The following is a 22,073-nucleotide window of genomic DNA, read 5'->3' as shown; positions in this document are numbered from 1 at the left end:
GTTTCTGAACTGCAAGGTTTCAAGTATAAAAGTTACATTTATTGTACAGGGTAAAATACACATTAAAAGGAAAAAGTTATTTTGCAATTAAAACTAGCTACATTGTGGTGTTCTGTTTTTATTTCGATGTAGCTACATTTCATTATTGTAAAATGAAGAAAAATAAAGAATACAGGATGTTTTTTATTTTTTTATTTTATAAAATGAGAACATTTTAGTCTAAAAGACGAGTTCTGAATACACGTAACATAAATTATATGCTAAGGAACTTGTATGCATATCCTATAGCTATTTTGCCAAAAGAAACACTTTTCGAATAAAACACGGGTGTTCCAAATTAAATTATACCATACTAAGCTATAAAGTAGCCTATAAAGTTAATCAGAATTGTTTGTGCTGAAAAGTTTAACGATGTTTAAATGTAAACCAGATAATACACACTAAAAACATCGGGTCGAGCATGTTAGTTTTCTTTCACGGGAACAAGCCTATATTTAAACTATATTTTTATTTCACATACTGATCTTTTCCTGTCTACACCGATGTTTTTCTTCATATGCTGCTGCTTTAATGTGCTCCTACGCCCTCCTAAAAGTTTGGAATTCAATGCATTTGTTAAGATAAAGTAAACTTATTACAATATAAAGATTCGAATTACCAGTTATTGTAATTTTGGGTATGCATAGTTAAGATCAATGAGTCTCAAATGAAATCATCTTGCTGGAAGGACCTAGTATAATAATCCCAGGAAATGCATAAACATATTAACACTTATTCTATCCTAGAAATTAAAAACAAAACTTTAATATCTGTTTTGGCTGGCCATTAAAAAAAAAATGTTTAAGCATTGTTGCATTTCCAACACGATCAAACTCTGGAGGAAGGGTGTTTGCCGAAATACATTTATAGAGAAGATATACAAGAACATAAGAACCGTATGCATGCGGTAGTTTAATCCATGTGTTCTCTACAAAATGTGGGTTATTTTTTAAAACAGATTGCAACGATAGAATAGCCTACATATGCATATTCTATTAGGCTGCAAAGCAATGGATATAATTATTACATTACATTTTAAATAGCCTTCAATGCAAAAATAAATCTCTTTCAGTAGCTACTTCTAGGCTATAACGTGGTGATTATTTAAAAATCGAGAACAGCATCACGATTTTTTGTTCGTCATTTTATCAAACAAAAGTGAAATAAAATGAAACCATTAAAAAAAAGAAACGAAAACATTGAAGCTATTGGAAATAAGGCGCCTCAAACATTTCGCGATTATGAGGTTTTACTGACATCAAGTGGTCAGACTGAATAACAACGCAGGAAACGACTATAGAGTTTCTTTTCTTTTGTCTTTTTTTGCTTGGACGTCCACGCACAGATATTGTGTTATGGCCAAAATAATTTCGGCGAATGAAAGTATATTTACGAATACTAAAAAGTTTAATTTTTGAAACAAAGTTTTGAAAGAGTTATTTTTGGAAAATTTGCACTGACGCCTCCATTTTAGCTTGTAGCCTATAAGTAGCCTACAAAGGGTGCCGTACAGGCAAACTGCAATCAGAGGCCAATAAAACTAGATTATTTCCGCTGGCTTTTTGTGCACAAAGTCGAGTCTCCCTGAAAGCGGAGGTTAACATTAGAGAATAAAAACACCTCTCCAAATGGGCTTCAGGCCCCTGGAAACGCTCTAATTGTGTCTGGACGGTCATAAAGCCATTGAAAACGGAATGCCAATGTCTGTTGCCGCGTCTGCGATTCATTGCCTTGTCTCCACGAGGAGGCCTTTGAAGTCAAAGTCCTTCCGCTATATGTGCCACTTATACCTCCAGGCTATAGCCTACAGTAGGCCCTATACTGTTTATCAAATTCATATTTACATTTTAATGTTTAAATGTTTAAAAGGACAGAATCTAAAACAACCCCTGCGAACTCCATGTCGCCAAGTAGGCCTAGCTCATCATGAAAGTTAAAACGACAGGTCTGTTCTTTTAATTCCACCGATTCATGCACACATGGTGCGTTGTTCACTTAGCCCAGCTGTCGAGTCTCATAATATCTCTGTTGTGTTGCGTTCCCTCGCCTCGCAGCGCTTTGCACACCATAAACGCTTATAGCAGTAATTGTCTTTTATGGCAGCATCATGCAGCTAACAACCTCATCTGCCAGACCGGGCTACGAGAGTGCTCTTCCCGACTCCAAATTCGCCCAACCTTTTCTTCTTCTATAATAATAATAATAATAATAATAATAATAATAATAATAATAATAATAATAATAATAATAATAATAATATTATTACTACTAGCCTACTACTATTATTACTAGCCTACTACTACTGGCATACTAGCCTACTACATCTTGTTTCAGCCAACGCTTAAAAAAAAAAAACAAAAAAAAAAAAAACAGCGGCCTATGCCTACATTAAAACAATAAACCAACAGCAACGAATAAAAATTAAATTACAGCAATTCTACAAAAAATATTTAATAGGCATAGGCCTATATTTCCCTTCCCTTGTTGCAAAATGCAAATTTACGAAACAGTGTGAAAAAATAAAAATAAAATAAAAAACTAGCCTATCATAAATTACATATTTAAAATTCTCATTTATTAGGCCTATGTTTTCTTAACTTAATTGTTATTTAAAGTGTCAGGAGAACTACAAAAATAGAAGGGAGACTTGTTTTGATATCAATTGTTTTTATTATTCAATAAATAAAATCACAAATTACATCTGAGAAAATACACTGAACAGAACTAAAAAAAAAAAAACAACGAACAAAAAAATATGACGGTCAAACAGTCCATGAGGTATTTGTAAAATTCCCTACAGTGCTTTTTTATCAACAGCGAAGTAATTTTACTTATTCCCTGAAGTTCGCAGACTTCACCCAATATCACATGCTGATATGGCGTGAACATTTTGGTCGATTCAAAACAAATAGGTAGTGAAGTGACTAGGTAGTGGAAATGTCAAATCTAAAAAAAATAAAAAATAAACAAAAATTCTAAGAGCACATGATCTCAAGTGTATAGGCCTATTACCTTAACATAAAACTTGGCCCAATATTTAGCCTATTTAAATTAGGAAAAGTTACATAGGCTATTAATTAGCGGTCTGAAATACACTGGTAGGCTATATTAACCAACAATTGAAGAGGAATAGCACATTTAGCGACATGTTAATTCATTCCTAATAAATAGCTATGGTCTAAATTAAGTAGCCTACAGATTTTTTTTAATGCTGCGTCAGCGAACGTTTGAAAAATGGATTTGTGCCGTATTCATTAAGATGGATCCACATATGACAAACAAATAGCCTATTCAATAAAACAGCAGGATCCCAGCATGCTTTAGATCAAATATGGTTTGCTTGCAAATAACAAGACCTAAGGCTAATGTAAAAAATCCCACGACAATGATTTCAGTAAAAGGATGGATATTCTCATCTACACGAAGTGCTTCATTCTTGGTCGTCCTTCGTTCCATCTTTGTTTATTTTTTTCATCTTCATCCTGCGGTTTTGGAACCAAATTTTGACCTGTCTCTCCGTGAGGCTTAGTAGACGGGCGACCTCATACCGCCGGTCGCGCGTGAGGTAAGTATTAAATAAAAATTCTTTCTCCAGCTCGAGGATCTGGTGCTTAGTATAGGGGCAGCGTTTTTTACGCGTCGAGCTCGCGTGAAGCCAGTTGGACACAGGGTTGTCTGGGGAAAGGTAGAGGGATGTGAAGGAGGGTTTCGAAATCATAAACGAGTAGTGAATAGTTTTCATACCCTATAAAAAAAATCCAGGCGATGGCATAGATCACAGATACCCAAACATAATATCAAAACCTCGTAACAATCACGTCAAAAACAAATCAAAACGTTTCGCTGTAAAATATTTTACAGCAGCCAACTACAAGAATCGTGTTATGGCCTACATAGAATGTATCAATTTCAATAGGCTGCTGCTTCATTTAAGTTTAATATCAATGTACTCATATCGCACCATCTGGTCAGCCTTACCTGGATGGACGCCCGGTTTCTCGATATCGCCTCCCTTCTCAGCAGTCCGGCCAGATACTTTCTCCGTGTCGGTAGAACATGCTCCGTTAATGAAGCCTCCTGGAGGCAGTACAGCACGTGAACTGGCCTCTGTGCCGTCATCACTCGTTCTGTTTCTATCGGGTTTGGTATGGTGATGATGTACCGTCGGTAGCTCAGTGAAAGGCAGCCCACATGCAGAGTCCAAAAGCCAAGACTGCACGTAATCCCCAGCTACTGGAGGCTGTGTATGCGACTGGTACACTGAGGATACACCACTGGAGAAATGCGTTGGGATATGGCCCCAACCTGAGCCATAAACGGGTTGCTTTGCCGGGAATGTGCAGTGACCGAGCTCTGTATGATCTGTGGATAGAATGGAGGGCCTGTGCTGGATGAGCCCTGAACCTGAGGAGAAGCGAGTCTCCTCGTTGTCCGGCATAACAAGAGAGTCAATATAGTATCCTGTCACAGCTCCAGATGTCGACATTGCAGGGACGCACTCTTATGCATACACACACACACATAAAAACATTAACACACACATACAGTAACACGCTCACAAAATAACAATCTGTGAAAACGGAGAGGCAACTTCCCCCTTGCAAAGCCCCAGTCAGCTAATAAGTTGAGAGCAAACTGCCATTTCATTGGGCGAGGCAGACACGTGACCATTGGGACAGCACAATAATTAAAAAAAAAAAAAATCGATGGAATTTCTGTTTTACAAAAAAAATTAAAAATAATAACAATAAGAAATGCAGTTCATTAATTACTTATTAAACTCTTCCTATAAAAAACAGCAATCGAAAAAGCCATAAGAAATAAATATCTACAAAATTTAAACACTAAAAGAAAAACATTGACACTATACCATTCATTTTATTAATAGTATTAGTATTCATATTAATAAAAGCGCTTTCATATTGTATAAGTGGCCCTTACATTTTCTGTGCCAAGTCTCTTTGGATGCTTTAACCATTTTGCCTTGATTGCTTATGTGATCAAGTTGATCATTAATATAATAGTTAATATTATCTGTCACACTGCATTTTTCCACATTCCGCATATTCTTTATTAATTGAATACCTTGTTTGAGACATTTATGGCTTCTGTTTGGCTACAACATGCATTCAATTTTTTTGTTTTGTTTTTCAGTTCACATTTACATCTACATTTGCAAATGCAGACGATTCTGGATAATGAATAAGAAGTAAATTATTCTACTCCGTTACAGTATATTCTCACCCATACTGATTTTTTTGGGGAATAATGTATGTGAAGAGTATATTTTAATGCATAAAGGACACCTATTTATTTATTTAGATAAATAAAGTAGCCATACCAGTAGTAACAGCTTGCTGCTGACTACCAAAGTGAAAAGAGTTAGCCGACCATGGTAGCTTCTCTTGTTAATTCAGGTCGCCGTGTACATAATGATACATGAAAAAAATCTGCACTGTAACCATTTTATTTTAACAATAGTCTAACTAATCCTTCACTTTTGGATCTTAAAAATGTAGTAGTAAATGTTGAGATCAACAACAAATAGGTATAATTAACAAACGTTAAATGAAACTGTAGGCTATTCTAGTAGCAACGCTATATTATTATTATTATTATTAATATTATAGAAATGTATATATGTATTCATTATTATAAAGGTAATAATTGTTGTAACTGTTGTTGTACGTTTTATTCGGCAATAATTTCCTAAATGGGTTACAATTATGTATAATTTAGATATAAATCATGGTACACTCTTAAAAGAAAAGGTTCTATCGGCGCTATGTAGTTGGAACCCCTAAAAGGTTCACTGCAAAAAATGCTTTTCTTACTTAGTATTTTTGTCTTGTTTCTAGTCCAAACATCTAAACATTCTTAAAACAAGAAGTATTTACTAGACAAGCAAAAGTAATTGTCTTATTTTGGAAAAAAATAACTCAAAATTAAGAGAGTTAAGAAATGCTTTTTTTGCTGTTCTATATAGAACCCCTTTTAAGTGCCAAAAGGATTCTTTCTTGTCATTATAGAACCTTTGGAGAACCTTTGGAAAAAGGGTCTTTGGAGTATACTCAACTAAACTTCTATATATAACCTTTTAAGGGTTCCAAATACGTAGCGCCGATAGAACCTTTTCTTCTAAGAGTGTAGCCTAAAAATAATAATAAATAAAAAAACACGTAGCAAGAGCAAACAAAAAGGCATAAGGAATCTTATGTAAAAAAATAAAATAAAAAATAAATAAAAAGACAGTAGCTTAAATACTGTTTTTTCGACATTTCTTTCTTTTACTTTTTAATCAGGTTTATTTTCAAAAGACCTAAGTACAAATAAATAAAGTGTAGTTTGTATCGGCTCAGTATTATGAGCCTAGTACAGTAGGCTATAACAAAAACAAATAGCTAATAATCACATATATTAATAAATATTTAAATAATTGTTCACACTGTTTTTTAGTGATCCAGAAGGGCATTCAGACGGGTTTTACAGCAGGAAACACCACTACTTTTCCACAAAAAAAAAAAAAAAAAAAAAAGAGAGCGAGCGAGCGAGCGAGAAAGAAAGAAAGAAAGAAAGAAAGAAAGAGAGAAAGACACGGAAACAGCATGGCCCTTTGAGGCCGTAAACTACGATAGGGTGTTTGTTAACACAACCGAGTTTTACCATTCATGCTTTTTAGCCCCTTTAGCTGTACTGGAGTGCCACCATAAAGCCAATCTTTCCTTTTGTGTTCAGCCACTTATACAGCGCCAGGCGGAAGCCAGGAAGACAATTCCTTTAGCTCAGTGGAACGCCACCGAGGTCGCTGTTGCAGCAGACGTGGCCGAATGCGGTGTATTGGACGTAACCGAGGCCTTGTCAAGTACTGTCTACATTCGATAAGACAAATCAGTGTCTGCAATAAAAGCCCGGCTCACTAGCATGCATACACACATGCATCCCTTCTCATATATATATAAAATAAAACCTGAACAACTCCAACAAAATGAAGTTGCATTTCAAAATGAAACAACAAAATTAATTCGCATTTCGTACAACTGAAAAACAACAACAACAAAAAACATAATAGGACAGTAAAATGTAGGCTATAGCCTAGGCTATTTATATTTTAAATGCCTTGGGTCTGTTTAGATGTCTATCGTAGGTTAGCCTATTTGACGATGAAACTGGGGCAATTAAGACAGTTTCGTGTTGCAGGGTTTAATTATACAATCCCAACAACATGAAACTACCTAAATCACTCAACAGTCTGGTTCAAATCTTCGGGGAAAACAAATAATGGTAGCTAGGCTATCTAAACAAATCATGGGCATTGGCTTTGGTTTTTCTATCAAACGAAATACATTTTCCGTAACAGCCAATACTTGTAATGTCAGAATAGCACCTTACCTGTGTTAACTTCAAACGGCGTACCAGAAATGGACTGTTTTCCAGCACCTGAAATCCGAACGTCTCTATTCCTGCCTCTATCCAGTCTCTACTGAGGGTAGTCACTCAGAAAAACGACGAGCCTCATAAAGTAGCCAGCAATAAAATGCCACAAAAGCGGACTAAACTCGCCAACTACGGTGTCTATATTGTGGCCATTCGGTGAAGAATGTTTAAAGTAGCCTACATTCCTGCCAGAGAGAATGAGAAACCTTTATAACAAAACTAAATGTATGACCTAAAAAAATCAAGAAGGTAGGCTATTAAATATTGAAAACACTATGTTCTCACAGCGAAAATGTCAAGTAGCCTAAACACAAAGGCAAAAAAATATAGCCACACTGAAAACTGACAACAAGCCAATAAGTCTGTACGCAAACACAAGCATTCTATCCAAAGTCAATGTCAGTTTCTTTTCCTGTTTCGACCATGATTTAGACCTAATTCATAATTAATTTCATAATTCGTTGTTCGTACTGGTAGCCTATTTTCCAGATAGATAGATAGATAGATAGATAGATAGATAGATAGATAGATAGATAGATAGATAGATAGATAGATAGATAGATAGATAGATAGATAGATAGATAGATAGATAGATAGATAGATAGATAGATAGATAGATAGATAGATAGATAGATAGATAGATAGATAGATAGATAGATAGATAGATAGATAGATAGATAGATAGATAGATAGATAGATAGATAGATAGATAGATAGATATCCAATGAAGCCCTAGCTGCAAAAAATAAAGTAGGCCTACCTGTGTTGCCACGGTTTCAAAATATTTAGCCTAATCGGCTACATGCTATTACAGTTAATTTAAAAATAGATTAATTTCAATATAATCTTCTAAATAAAATAAGATTCAATATAATCTATTCTAAAAGGCTCTATTTAATTTTTTTTCACAATCCTGGGTGCTAACAGAGATTGCAAACTCGTAGCCTAGCCTACTATTTATACGCATTTTCGTGAGATCCGGCTCGCTAGGCTACTGTGTCATGGCAAGAACAAAGAAATTGTTTACATTCCATACGTTGACATGAGTTGTGTGCCTGATTTCTTGCTATAGACTATAAGATAAAATTTCGAACAAAAAAATAAAGTAAAAAAAAATGTCGATGGAATTCTCGTTATGTGATAGAGTTCGATGATTCTCTTTTCGCGGGTCATTTTCCACTTTAAATGGCGGTTCGGGGAATTATATTTTGACTTGCCTGTCAGCCAGGTGCAGACTGCAGCCGGTTTCTAGGCGGCGCTCCTGAGTCAAGTACATAGGCTACTCTAGTCTAGAGTGTAGTAGAGGAACCTCTTCTCCAGCTCTATGGTTTGTTGTTTAGCATAAAGGACAGCGCTTCTTCCGGGAAGTTTTCCGTTAGCCAGTTTGTTGAACACTCCATGGCTTCCTGTACGAGATAAAGAATTAGTAGCCCAATGGGGACAGTTGAATGGGTTAGTGTTTGTTTCGTGGTTGACATAAAATGTGTGTGTTGTTTCAGATAGGCTATTCAGTTGTTTAAAAAATTATACACGAAGGAACAATATTTGAGATCGCGATTTTGAGTAGGCTGTAGCTACAATTGTAATAACTCTTCTATATTTGTCAGATTGATATGCTAGTAGGCATGAATAGAATTGATCTTTATTTCTGCATATATTATAGAATAGTTTTAAGCAAAAGTTACCTTTCTAAATATTTTATATTAGTAGCTTAATTCATTATAGCACAATTATAGCCTACACTGCGTTCTTCCTTCGAAGAGCCATACAGATAACGTTACCTAAATTTACCTAGCCTATATATTTGTTGTTTATGACAACAACAACAATAATAATAATAATAATAATAATATTAATAATAGCCTAATAATAATAAAAAATATATTATTATTGTTATTATTAGCCTATTATTATTATTATTATATGCTAGCCAATATCTATATTAGGCTACTTTAATTAATTTAGATTCTGCACCAGGTCCATTTAATGGCTTTAAGTGTAAAGTAGACCTCGAACAAACGGTTTCTTACCTTTGTCACAATACACCATATCAGGTTCTATATAGGCTTCATATATTTCCCGAACGTGCTTTGTTTCTTGTGCTTCTTCCTCTTCGTTGTCATCGGGCGTTTTGACAACACTGTAATATCTCCATCTTGTTCCCTTGATAATACTGTAGCCAGTTAGCAGCTACTGCAGCAGAGACAGGGATCGACGTCTGATATGGCCTATCTTATCCCTGCAAGATAAAGTTATCGGATCCTAACATAAATCCGAAGCATGCCGTGAACCATAATCCTCACTCACTGAGGCAAACTGCTTCTTTAGTGCACTTCCGCTACTCAAACAACGTGCTCGTCTGCTTTGATGTCCTGAGGACAGAGGTAAAATCTATTAACGATGCGACACGAGCTGCAAACTACATCACCGTGCTGGTCATCACCACAGTAATGGTTTGAGCCCTATTTATTTAGATTTGTTGGGTTGTAATACTCTTCCATTTCAGATGCTAACCTCCAGCTGCTGTTGCTGGTCAACCTGCAGGTTTAGTCCGCTTATTAATTAAGGAGTCCAACTCATGCTCAATCCCTTCCGCCATTACCGGAAAGTGTTTGGAGATGAGAAAGGATGGGCGGTCATTTACTTCGTTTGACAAACTCAATGTAATAAGGTGCCTTCGGTCAATTCAGTGCGCACATTTCAACCAGTGGAAGCTTAGAAACACAAAGCCACACCCCCTCCAGGCCTTCGTCACCTGTCTGTAGTGTAGCAGCAGCAACTTTTGGACTGCAGAGGAGACCGTGCTAGGAGACGGCTAGATTCTCGAAGTAGAGCTAAAACGTGCATGTGTGAAATTTCGGGTTGCCACAAACTTTTTGTCGCCCTCATTGATTGAAGAAATACACAACGCTTAAAACCAATCGAATTTTCAACATTATTTTAAAACATGTAGGCCTAGGCCTAGCAGTTTACCATCAGCGTGCACTTTATAACAATAAAATATGTCTTTAGGCTACATTTTGTAATTAATATGACCTATTTATAGATTTATATTTGGGACAAACTTTCTGGTGCGCACATTACAAGGCCCTAAACCTACCCAAGAGCGTGTCATATGCACGCCATAAAGTGCGTATCATATGCACGCGAAAAACTGCGTACCATACGCACGCCAAAACTCATTTTGGCGTATACATTCCACGAGATTGCAAACTCGTACTAATACGCATGACCATGAGATCGTGTTGAGAAAACACTGACAACACCATGCTTATTTGGGTGCAAAATACAAGCAGTCCGATTGACGCGGACACTCTTAAAATTCAATTACATGAAACGTGAAAAAGGGATTAAAGACCATCATAACCATATTTGACCCCCCCCCCCCCCCCCCCCCCGATTTTAAATAGAATTTATAGTAGCCTAATCAAAATAAGGGCGATCTAACCCTTTTAATTAACATTTATTAAGTTAATTTAAGTAATTTAAGGAACTATGAATTTAGCTTTATTATCGTGTTTATTCTTCTTTCTCCACTCATTTTCTATCATGCTCCTCTGACTATAAACATTTAGTTTGGTGACACGGCTACGCCTTTATAGCCTAAATTTTATTAGTATTATTTTATTGTTTCTCTTAAGTAGGCTACAGACAATACACCATCTTAGTTGAAATATATCGTAACCGTAATGAGTGGTTAGACTAGTGCAGACTAATAGGTCTAATAATCCAGTTGGTTTAGTTTGGGACAAACATGCATACAGGCATTAGCCTATATCATTTCAGTCGTTCAGCATTTCAGTACAGTAGCCTATAACAGTTTTGAGCTATATCCCTTTTTAATACACCTCGATCTAAATTTTATATTTGAAAGATTTTTTTAGTTCTAGGCCTGTCTACCAAAGTTAAAAAATGTCAGATTAACGCAGTCCATTTGCACGTTTCTTTATTCCCAAGATCGAATTCGCTGTAAGAGAAACCCAAGAACAAAAATCTCTCTTTTTATTGCTATCAGCGGAAGCATTTATTTTGCACCAGAGACAAATAGTCCACATGCACTGTAATACTACCCGTTCGCCTGCTCTCCACTTTTCATTCAGGGATTCTGTTACTGAATCCCTCTTGCGGAAAGTCGTGATCATGTATCACAATTACAAACACCATTTTAAATTACAAAATGCAATTTGTCAACGGGAGAGAAAAAAAGAGATGTGCAGACAGCTTACTCTATTATATTCTCCCGTTAATGTTCAATCATCGTTGAAAGCTCGAATGGACGATGTGCGTCATTTCTGTGGCCACAATAAATCACTGATTACAGCTGGAAATTAAATAGCGTAACCATTTTTTGAAAAAATAAAATAATAATAATAATAGTCTAATAATCTTGCTTAAAGATATAAGCGAAAACGCATATTATGACGGAGCATATTTTTAATTTGCCATAACATTTTTGATTCCGTGGTAAAAGTGAAATTTGAATACCCTCATATTTTACAATATCATATGTAATATCATAATAACAGTAGACGTTTAATGCGTGTTCTGATCCAGGCAGTTAACGTTGTGGAATGTTTTAGTGACTTGCTGAATTTAAGGGAGATCGGTTGGAACACCTGCAAAGAATTTGGTATGTTTCGCCGAACCAGTTGGACTCTGAATAGACCTAGAAAGTGTATATATATATATATATATATATATATATATATATATATATATATATATATATATATATATATATATATATATATATATATATATATAGTCAGAAGGAGAGAAGGAGAAAAGTCAGAAGGAGAGAGAAGGTAAGAATAAGATATCACGCATTTATAAAAGCATCAAAAGCGTCGCTTTTCAAAGATTTTCTAAAGACGTTTCAAAGATTCCAGTCTGCAAATGTTCAGTCGATGATGCACGGCCATGACATTGGTCTCACGACTGCCTCCCAATGGAGGCCGTTTGAACCTACTCATGATGGGACAGTTTTCATTGCAAGTAAATATAGACAGAAAAAATAAAAATAGATGAAACAGCACAACGCGCGTCAGGAACAAAAAAATGCGTTAAACTGATACAACATAATTATAGAATGTAGGCTACACGGGAACTTCTTAAAGCCGACCCTCAATATCGCTTTGCCTCTGTCCCCTTGGAATCGTGGCTAATAACCTTGGTTCTCAGACAGTTTATGGCACCACACTGCAATTGCCCAAATGCTCCAGACACAGACAGCTTTTATGGTCGTGTTGCTGAAGCAACAAGGAGGATGTCCCCGTAATTAGGCGGATACCTAGCGCCTCAAAGGATGCGCCAGCCAGGCCAAGTCGCTCTGCAGCAAGCAACCATAAAGCACAGTTTTCTCTCCCCCTCTTATACTTTCTACTTTCTCTCTCCTTCTGACTTAGTTTATTGTTCGTAGGCTGCCATATATGAACGCTATGAGTACGGCCATAGAAACATTGAGATGCTAACTGAAAATACTGTAACCACTGTGACGGTAAAACTGTCAGGTAACAATTGCTTTATCCCATGGTCAGTTTTTGAGAAAATAACAACAATAAACAACAAAAAAGCTTTTCATAAATGCACATAATGCGCATCTTTATGCTCATGCAAAAAAAAGTTGCCTAAAGGCCGTAGGCCTACACAATTATAAGAAACCGGTGTAGGCCTACTAGCTACAAATATACGTTGTTCTTTGGTTATTTAATTTAGGAAATATATGTTAAACAGGTGATTTTCTGGATTACAATCGACCAATTCTTATTTGAACCCCATTGTTCATCGCGGTAGTATAACACGGGCAAATAATTTTATTGTAAAAACAGTTATGTAGCTATTAAGTATGAAAGAATGAAAGAGAGTACATTTCTTAAAGATGACCTTAATGTCCGATAATGTTGTTTCAAGGATGAGATTCAGCAAGTTTGCATGTTTTCCGTGCAGTCAATGAGCTTATTGTCTCTTTGTTCAGAGTTTGCACCAAGTGAAACCTTTTGATGATCAGAATATAGACTAATCAGTAGCTACGTAATTGTTTGTAATGAGTTTAAATGTACAATCCCGAGAAGGCAGTAGAAGAAAGTGTTATTGCTTAAAGAGTTTACTAACAACGATGATGGAAATTCCATTTGCTGGCATATCAAATAAATAATTCGGGGGTATAAAACTGGGAGCAGTCTGCCTTTTTTCTTCTGTTTGGTCACACCAAAGTCCTTAGGCCAACCTGCACAACATTCCTCCACACAAAATAACAAGCCATACGAATGGATTGTCAAAAGTCATTCTTTTTTAGACCAATATATTCCAGCCATTTTCACTCAATCTCCGCGTCTCCATCATAAAAATAAGGAGAGAAGTAGCCTACTTGTTTAGTGTGTATCACGGGTTTATAATTCAATAATTTCTGTTCACCATAAAATTATTTACGTTTTGTATATTAAGAGCATAAAACAATCCGTACTTAAATTATGTGAATTGAAATGTCATATATGCTCTCTGTAATTGTATGCACGTGAATGGTGCCTTATCACGAACTTGAAGTTAACCGCTGAGAGTCTATAACGTCTCTTATGTGATCTCATTACTGCAGCTGTTGTATATTTGTATCTGTTATTTCCTTGTCCTAGAGCAGTGGGTTGGTACTGTAGTACTGTAACCGGTCCCGATTTAGTTTCTTTTCCTTCATGCGCCGGTTCTGGAACCATATTTTCACTTGGCGATCGGTGAGGTTAAGCATCCGTGAGAGCTGAAGTCGTTTCTCTTTGTTGATGTACACGCTGAAGAAGAATTCCCTCTCGAGCTCTCGAATTTGAAATTTAGTGTAGGGACATCTCTTCTTGCGAACTCTTGGTCCACCTAAGAGACAATGAATGAATGAAAGAATTATTAATTGTAAATAATCACAATTGCTATAATTTAGATTAATTAAAAGGCAAGAATATTATATAAGGTTATTGAGGTTGTAAAATATATAAATAGGCCTATAAACGAACATTATACCTATAATTTATTACATAGGTCTATTATTATATAAAATTAATTATAATATATATTATTTATATATTGTTATTAATAATAATATTAATATGGTTGTCAGTGTTATTAAATAACAAAAAGTCGAATATTTAATTTTATCTAGCCTAGCCTATAAGATACATATTTTCTATCAAATGCCTTGTTGTATTTGTATTGTATAATATATATATATATATATATATATATATATATATATATATATATATATATATATATATATATATATATATATATATATATATATATATATATAAAACAAGGATTTTATAGAAAATGTAGCTTGTAGGCTAGATGAAATAAAAGATTCGACTAGTTATTTAATATACATATACATACATATATATATATATATATATATATATATATATATATATATATATATATATATATATATATATATATATATATATATATATATATATATATATATATATATAATATATATACATAATAGCATAGCCTTTTCTTACTTTTTAAACCAGTGGAAAAAACATGCATAAATTACCAGAGACATACGAGAAGCTTGTTACTCTTGATTGTTGCAAGCAATCCTGTGAAATCACTGCGGCCACTAACGCATTTTAAAGTTCAAGTTAAAATTGCGCTCGCTTTGAGTCTTTTCATGGCCAATTTCAATTCCAAGCACGTGATTCTCACAGTTTATAAGTAGCCTAGGTTTTGTTGGGAAAATCTCAGGCCCTCTATAAACCTTATACGCTTATAAAACAGCATATAAAAATTTAACAGGAGCGGCAAGATTGCAAACTTTCTCGCATGACAGTCTCGCTGAGCTCACTTACTGCTCGCACCAGTAGTCTTTTCCTCACTGTTTCCGGAAGAAGATTCGGGGCTACTGGTCTCTTGTCGCTCCTTTCCTTCGGAGTCCTGCTCCGGCGCGGGCGCGGGTGCTGGCTGTTTGCTGGAGTGCATTTTATCCCTCGCTGCATAGTCGCTGTTCGCTACACTGTCGGAGCCGCCGTAAGCGGTGTCGAAAAACTGGTCAAATGCTTGAGGAAGCACCCCGTTTCTTCCAACACTGCCGTAGAAATTGTGTGCGGAGGTCGAGTTCGACGTAGAGTGATAATACGCAGATGCATTATTCTTGGGGAACATTTCACCAACTGTCGTTGCCGCTGGTAAACACTCCCTGTGTACTATGTCCTCCGACGGATAGCACTGAGCCAGTGGACCTCGGTGAGGCCATTTACCGGACGCTTCAATAGCATAGTCACGGAATGTAACCTCCCTGACATGCTGTACCTGAGGCAGGTTAGAGGAGTAAGAGTAGGTGACAGGACGAGAAGACGGACTTTGAGATAGGAAAGAGGGCAACGTGGAGAAATCAGCACCCGGGACGTAATAAGTGCAGCTGGGCAGATACATGTTGGAGCCAACGGAAACCCTCTCGTCAAAATCCATCATTGTACCCGCGCAGCTTCTAGCTTGGGCTAGCGAGACCTATACGCAACGCCCACAACATGCTCTCATGTGCGCGTGCCTCTTTACCCGCGTTGTAGGGGTATCTAGAGGCAGAAATTTTGAGACGTAAGATGACGTGGAAATCCATCTCTGTCCAGTCCAACTGAGGCCAGGGTCACGTGATCTAGGAAAGGAATTGATAGATCCTCACTCACTGTTTGTAGGCTATATCCACAAGAATGCTATCCATTTCGACTGAACGAATGAATTTGTAATGTGTTTGCGAAAACTTTGGGAAGATAAAACAAACAATCTCTGTTAAAATGGCGGAACACCAATAATCAGAATTGTGTTCGATTGACAGAGATGTTTGAATATATTTTAGACTGAAAAATAACGTTATAAGCCTACCTACTATTACCTTTTCTAAATACAATTATACAAAATAAATAGCCTAAGCTATAAAGTCACCTATCACTCCACATTCTTACAAGTCAAGTCAGCCTATAGCAAAAAATGCGAGCGAACAATTATACCACAAACGGTATCCAAACAAAGCAAACGCGTATTTTAATATAAAGGCTGTTGAGAAAAAGTATGTGGCTTCTTTAACCCAGAATTTAGAAGGATATTCACTAAACCTTACAGTCGTTAAATCATATTTTTTTATTGTGTTGTCATTATACAGATTTGATACAACAAAATGTGAGCATGATCTCATTAGGCCTAGCCTACATTTGACCGTTAATGGCATATACATCTGAACACGATTGTTCGTAATAATTAGACGGTTTCTTATCTGTTCAGTTTTTGCTCATTCCAAGTCCAATAAATGTAGGCCTATAGGCTAAAGGATAACGAACCTTCAGACGCGTATCACTTTGTGCGTTAAAGCGAATATAAAGTTTTGACATGGTTAGACCTACTATAAATAAATGATGGGCCTAGATAATGTAAACTTAAAATCAATAATTCAACAATTTCATATAGCCTAGTCCTAACAAAATGTCTCAACAACAATAAGAAATCTTTCAAAAAATAGGTTTTTGATACCATGTGTGGACATTTTGTTTTGGCAAGCTTCTCTAAGTAGCCTACTAGCCTATATGTAGGCTATAGAAAATAGGATTTTTTTAATTTATTTTTTACTTTTGAAAGGCCCGAGAATAAACGAGTTTAACCATAGGTTTTAAACCTAGATAAGGCCGGTAAAGGCCTCGCTTTTCCACAACGCATTACCCTTAATCCCCTTGTACCATATGCCTCCGTGGAACCCAGAGGGAGGTCAGTAACATGAGCCTCGTTTTGTGCAACGTTCATATGTTTACACGGCATTATTGTCGGGCTTTTAAAGATATTATGATTATACGATTATATTACCACCAGCAACATAGGTTCTTCATGACAAATAGTAGAATGGCACAAACACACAATCACTGGCCCCAAGACCAGACGCTCCGCCTCTTCGTCAACTCATGACAAATTCCGCGCCGTGTGCTGGGAAGGGTTCAGCAGTAATTTGGGATCCAAGTAGCCTACAACATAAACCTGCAATGGGGAAGCAGAGATTTTAATGAAATTATAAACGATCTATAGCGCGACCCCCATTTAGATCTTTTTTTTTTTTTTTTTTACATAACACCTTTTATTAACACAACTAGGCTACTTGACCACGATTAATGTAGCACTGACGCAAACCTCAGCTAAAGACATCAATTTATCTGTACTCCAAAAAGTAAGTAACAACTCTATAGCGAAGCTACAATTTCAGAGCAAGGTAAGATTAGACAAAATAATAGCCTATTTATAATAACTGGAACATGGACTGAAATAGTAAGAATAGCACATTAATATCCAGCAAACCTTATGCTGTAGGCCTACATTTTGTATCAGATTGTATCAATTTAATATTATATCGCCTTATGTTATGTCGTTCTGTTGCGCTTTTTGCTTTCTATTCCACGGTGTATCTATATCTAGTCTGGTGTTGCGGCCCGCACCCCCTCCCTCAGGGTCGACTTCAAGTTCGGGGAGGGGGACGGGCTACCGCCCACCGCGCAAGTCTGAAAAAGAGAATGAACAACAAACGCCACGCAAGCCACTCGATGCCCCGGATGGAGTTTCACAAACGTCGCTATCACATAAGGGAACGACAGAAAGAAATGTAACGTGACAAGGGGAACACAGGCACTTGAGAATAAAAAGAACGAAACCTCCCAATAAAATTGTATAGCCTACAGTCTCTCACACACATGTCACTTCATAACAATACTAGCTATAATAAGCCTAAATCACTCGCAGCACCATACAGTTTAAGTAGCTGTAATGATAAATATGCATCCCTTAAAAATAATAATTGGGTAAGCTAAATAATATTAAATCCAATATGCAAGTCCGGTATGGAGTGGACGATCCCCCATTAATATAATTTTAGGTACTAGCGACTAAACTGTCCGTTGTATTGAAATCCCCATTATACCTCAGCGACACATTGCAAGAGCAATCACAAATTTGTTGCTGAAGTACAGCAGAACAGCTGATGAGCCCTTTGCTTTTTTTGGTTGAGCACGCGGGCGGAGAATGCTCTGCAATCACAAATTAATTACAAACTTATTTGTAAAATACCTATTGTTTGAAATGCATGCAGTAGTCTATACGATAATTTCGTTTACACTTAGCCCTACATTGTCTTTTTTTTTTAAAACGATGATTACATAGGCCTATTTATTATTGATAAATAAATATTTATTGTTGTCGTCAAACAATTGTAAATATCGCAAAATAATGCTATTTGGCGTTTCTTTACTTTCTATAGCCTAAAAAAAATGCTAATGCCAATACCAAGATGGTAATAATTCTAAAAGATTTGAAACTTATTTGGAAGTAAACTACAACGTCTTTTGAGATGCAACATGCGCTACACAACATCATAAAACAAGCCTTAAATTCACCGATTAACTCCTTTGTTATCTACGTTTAAAGCTGACGCGTAATAGCAGGCTATGCGACCGCTAAAAACCTGTGTTTTTGAATTTTTTTACAGTTAAAAATATATATTGTCTAAGAAAATTGTTTTAAAGTGCACGACAATTCAGGGACTGGCTGAGAATGCAGTTTATTCATGACTAAAACATGTAGGCCTTTGTAGAATAAACTTTGTTTAAAAGGGTTCAATCAAAAAAAAAAAAAAAAAAAAAAAACTTTGGATTTTAAGAGCCGCGCGCATTGTAAGTAACTTTTGCAAGTTTAAGACAATATAAACTGTTACCTGAAAGAGTTATAACTTTGGTAACACAATGTAGTAGTTGAGATATTCATCGATGTTGTTTCTGACTGTTGACTAACAAAATCAATTAAATAATGTTTTACCACATGAAGCGCGTTTTTCGTTTTGTTCTTCTTCTTTTTTTTCTGTGATGGGATCATTTGTTTGAATTTGGAGTTTATAGTTATGATTTCTATTGTATTTATATACCATCTCTTCACTATTAGAAGTGTGTTGAAGGCTATTTAGCAATAATGTTATTTATTTGAATCGAAAGTGTTTTGAAAAGGGGCGCGGTAAAGCATCTGACAAAAAATAGCCTTATCTCTGTATGACTTTGCGTCATGAATTTCTACATCAAACACATTGTTAAGCGAGTAGTAAGGAACAGTTATCAAATGAAAATTGTACGTTTGTTCCCCTATTTTATCCTATCTAAAAAAAAAATGTAAAAAAAGGATACACGTAAGCTACGCTTGAGATATTGTATGTGGCCTTGGCTTTCATTGTCTAGACGACCACCCCGAGCTTTAACCCTTTCTAATGGCTTACAGAATGAAACCTGAGAAAATCCAACCCGCGCCATTTTACCAGTCATTCACAAATCTGTCTCACAACACATTCCGACATTCTGTAAACATTCAGGTTTGATTCAGAATCTTGAGTACCGATAGGCCTATAAACAAAATGCAATGCATCATTAATGATCATAGTTTTAAAATACTTTTTTTTTTGTTTCTTGTTTTATATCAATAAATGTATATACATGTAAAAGGATTTTATAGAACAAATCACATTCAAATTATTAAAACGAATCCCTTCTAGTTATCACAGGTCCTTTATAAGACTTAGCAATAGCCTACAGTCTAATTCATTGATCACTAGAGGGAAAAGTAATATATATATATATATATATATATATATATATATATATATATATATATATATATATATATATATATATATATATATATATATATATATATATATATATATATATATATATATGCTCTAAAAAAATATGTTTGCAGGTGCAGTTTATTTTTTGTTCTGTAGATGGCGCCATAAACCAAATTTACTATTCTTCAAAGGATTAGTGAATGGTTTAAATGCATTCACTCTCTCGAGACTACGTGCGCGCACTTGAGACATTACGTCAACACAACAGACCTTAAACACACAGACAAGCTGACAGAAAACAGGAACGAGACTTTGTATCAGCAACAATCCGATTATGAAAATAATGCAATAGGCTATAAATATTAACATGGGCGTGTACAATAAAGAACCTGGAAGCCTATATTTTATTTATTTATTTACATCGAATAATGATTTTTTTTAAAAAATTGGAAATTTAAAATAGATATTAAGGCCGTCTGAACCAGCAATTACAATTAGCCTACAAACCATGGAGATTGTAAAATATGCCTGCATGCACACGGGAAAATTTCAGTTGTAGATAAGGACAAATTGGTTGTCTAAACACCAGGGTGTTAGCATTTATTTTTTGGAAACTTTTACGTATATAAATATGCCAATCACGTGTTAAATTAAGGTTTAAATTAGATACAAATTACTATTAGACAATTTGACACATACTAATCGATTGTATCTGTGATAACGATTCAGCAAAGATTCAAAGTTTACCGCTGCATTCACGATATAAATTATTTACCGTTAAATTTAGATAATCATAATACTTTTTTATTTTTAACGTAAAAAATAGAACTTTTTGCATAATCAAAAAGCTTTTTAAAAGTTAAAACAAATGAAAAAGCATTACAGGCATGTCTGTTTGTGTGTGCGTCTGGCTTCTCCTATTGGCCAAAATAAAAAAAACAACTGTTACACCCCATGAAACCTGATCTAAAAATTACTCATGACATGGCTATAAACAAACTACTACTACTACCAAAAAGGTCTTCCATAGCCTACTAACAAAAAATAAAACAAAGAGAAAGGCAAGAGCATAACAACACAATTCGAGAGGATTCAGCAGCAGAAGTATTCGTTCTGTTATGAAACTTGTTTTATTGTTCTAAAGATGTAGCTATAATTTTAAGAAATATAAAACTTAACATCACGTGAAATTAAATTACATTTTGCCTTTATAATTATAATGCTCTGCCTTGTCATTATCAAGCCTGGGCATATTTGCGCATGCACAGAAAATTTAGTTTTAGCTTCAAGTTGCCCTACACTAGTTCGATGCGAATTAAAACGCCAGAGGAGAGGCTTGATAAACACATGCACGATATTCTTAGAATTAATTATATAGCCTATAATTGTATCAATATGGGATGTGTAATTTGCACATATTGACATTTATCGACAAAATCCAATATCTGTCTCAATTAAGCAAATAGTCTGCAACTTAAATGTTTCATGTAGGCCTATGTAAAATAGATAGGCAATCGTATATGAAATAAGCACTTCATTTTCTTGACCGAAAAGCAAAACGTAAACATGCAAGCGATCTCAAAATAAGATGGCATCGCTTAATTATAGATATGAATGATACAGTTGTTTAAAACAGTATTGTTGCAGTGATCGCTCTTTTTTTAATATTTTATTGTTTAATTTGAGTTCACATTTTTATTTTTTTCCTTCTATATTATTAACCAATATAGCCTAGGCCCTACATACGCTCTAGGAAATAACCAAGACAGGCAAAATTAAATACATTTATACTTAACATATTGTAATGTGGGATTCAAGTTTATTATATATATATATATATATATATATATATATATATATATATATATATATATATATACACACACATATATATTCTTTTTTTAAAAGGCCGACTGCTTCACTTACAAATGTACATCAGAAGATGGCGCAATTGCTCTATCATACTGCTGAGGTGCGC

At 35.4% G+C, this 22,073-nt stretch overlaps 2 protein-coding genes across 3 annotated transcripts; both read right to left on the bottom strand.

The window, feature by feature from the left end:
- Positions 1-2,756: 2,756 nt before the first annotated feature.
- On the bottom strand, positions 2,757-10,063 carry hoxa9a (homeobox A9a). The gene is made up of 3 exons (XM_067426619.1): positions 9,504-10,063; positions 4,018-4,539; positions 2,757-3,714 (listed from the first exon to the last, which is right to left on the bottom strand). The coding sequence occupies exons 1-3, from the start codon at positions 9,520-9,522 to the stop codon at positions 3,470-3,472; spliced, it is 786 nt and encodes a 261-aa protein (XP_067282720.1). The 5' UTR covers positions 9,523-10,063; the 3' UTR covers positions 2,757-3,469.
- A 3,598-nt stretch (positions 10,064-13,661) lies between these two features.
- hoxa11a (homeobox A11a) lies at positions 13,662-15,972 on the bottom strand. Of its 2 annotated transcripts, none has more exons than XM_067425808.1 (2): positions 15,312-15,972; positions 13,662-14,331 (listed from the first exon to the last, which is right to left on the bottom strand). In XM_067425808.1, exons 1-2 carry the CDS (start codon positions 15,931-15,933, stop codon positions 14,099-14,101), a joined length of 855 nt encoding a protein of 284 aa, XP_067281909.1. In that variant the 5' UTR covers positions 15,934-15,972; the 3' UTR covers positions 13,662-14,098. The 2 variants fall into 2 exon arrangements, with proteins under 2 accessions (XP_067281909.1, XP_067281911.1); XM_067425810.1 differs by having other exon boundaries at positions 15,321-15,972.
- Between the last annotated feature and the right edge of the window lie 6,101 nt (positions 15,973-22,073).

The sequence above is a fragment of the Pseudorasbora parva genome, chromosome 19 (assembly GCF_024679245.1).
Source record: "Pseudorasbora parva isolate DD20220531a chromosome 19, ASM2467924v1, whole genome shotgun sequence".
In the NCBI taxonomy this organism is placed as follows: Eukaryota; Metazoa; Chordata; class Actinopteri; order Cypriniformes; family Gobionidae; genus Pseudorasbora; species Pseudorasbora parva.
This window is presented reverse-complemented; position numbering and strand designations above follow the sequence as displayed.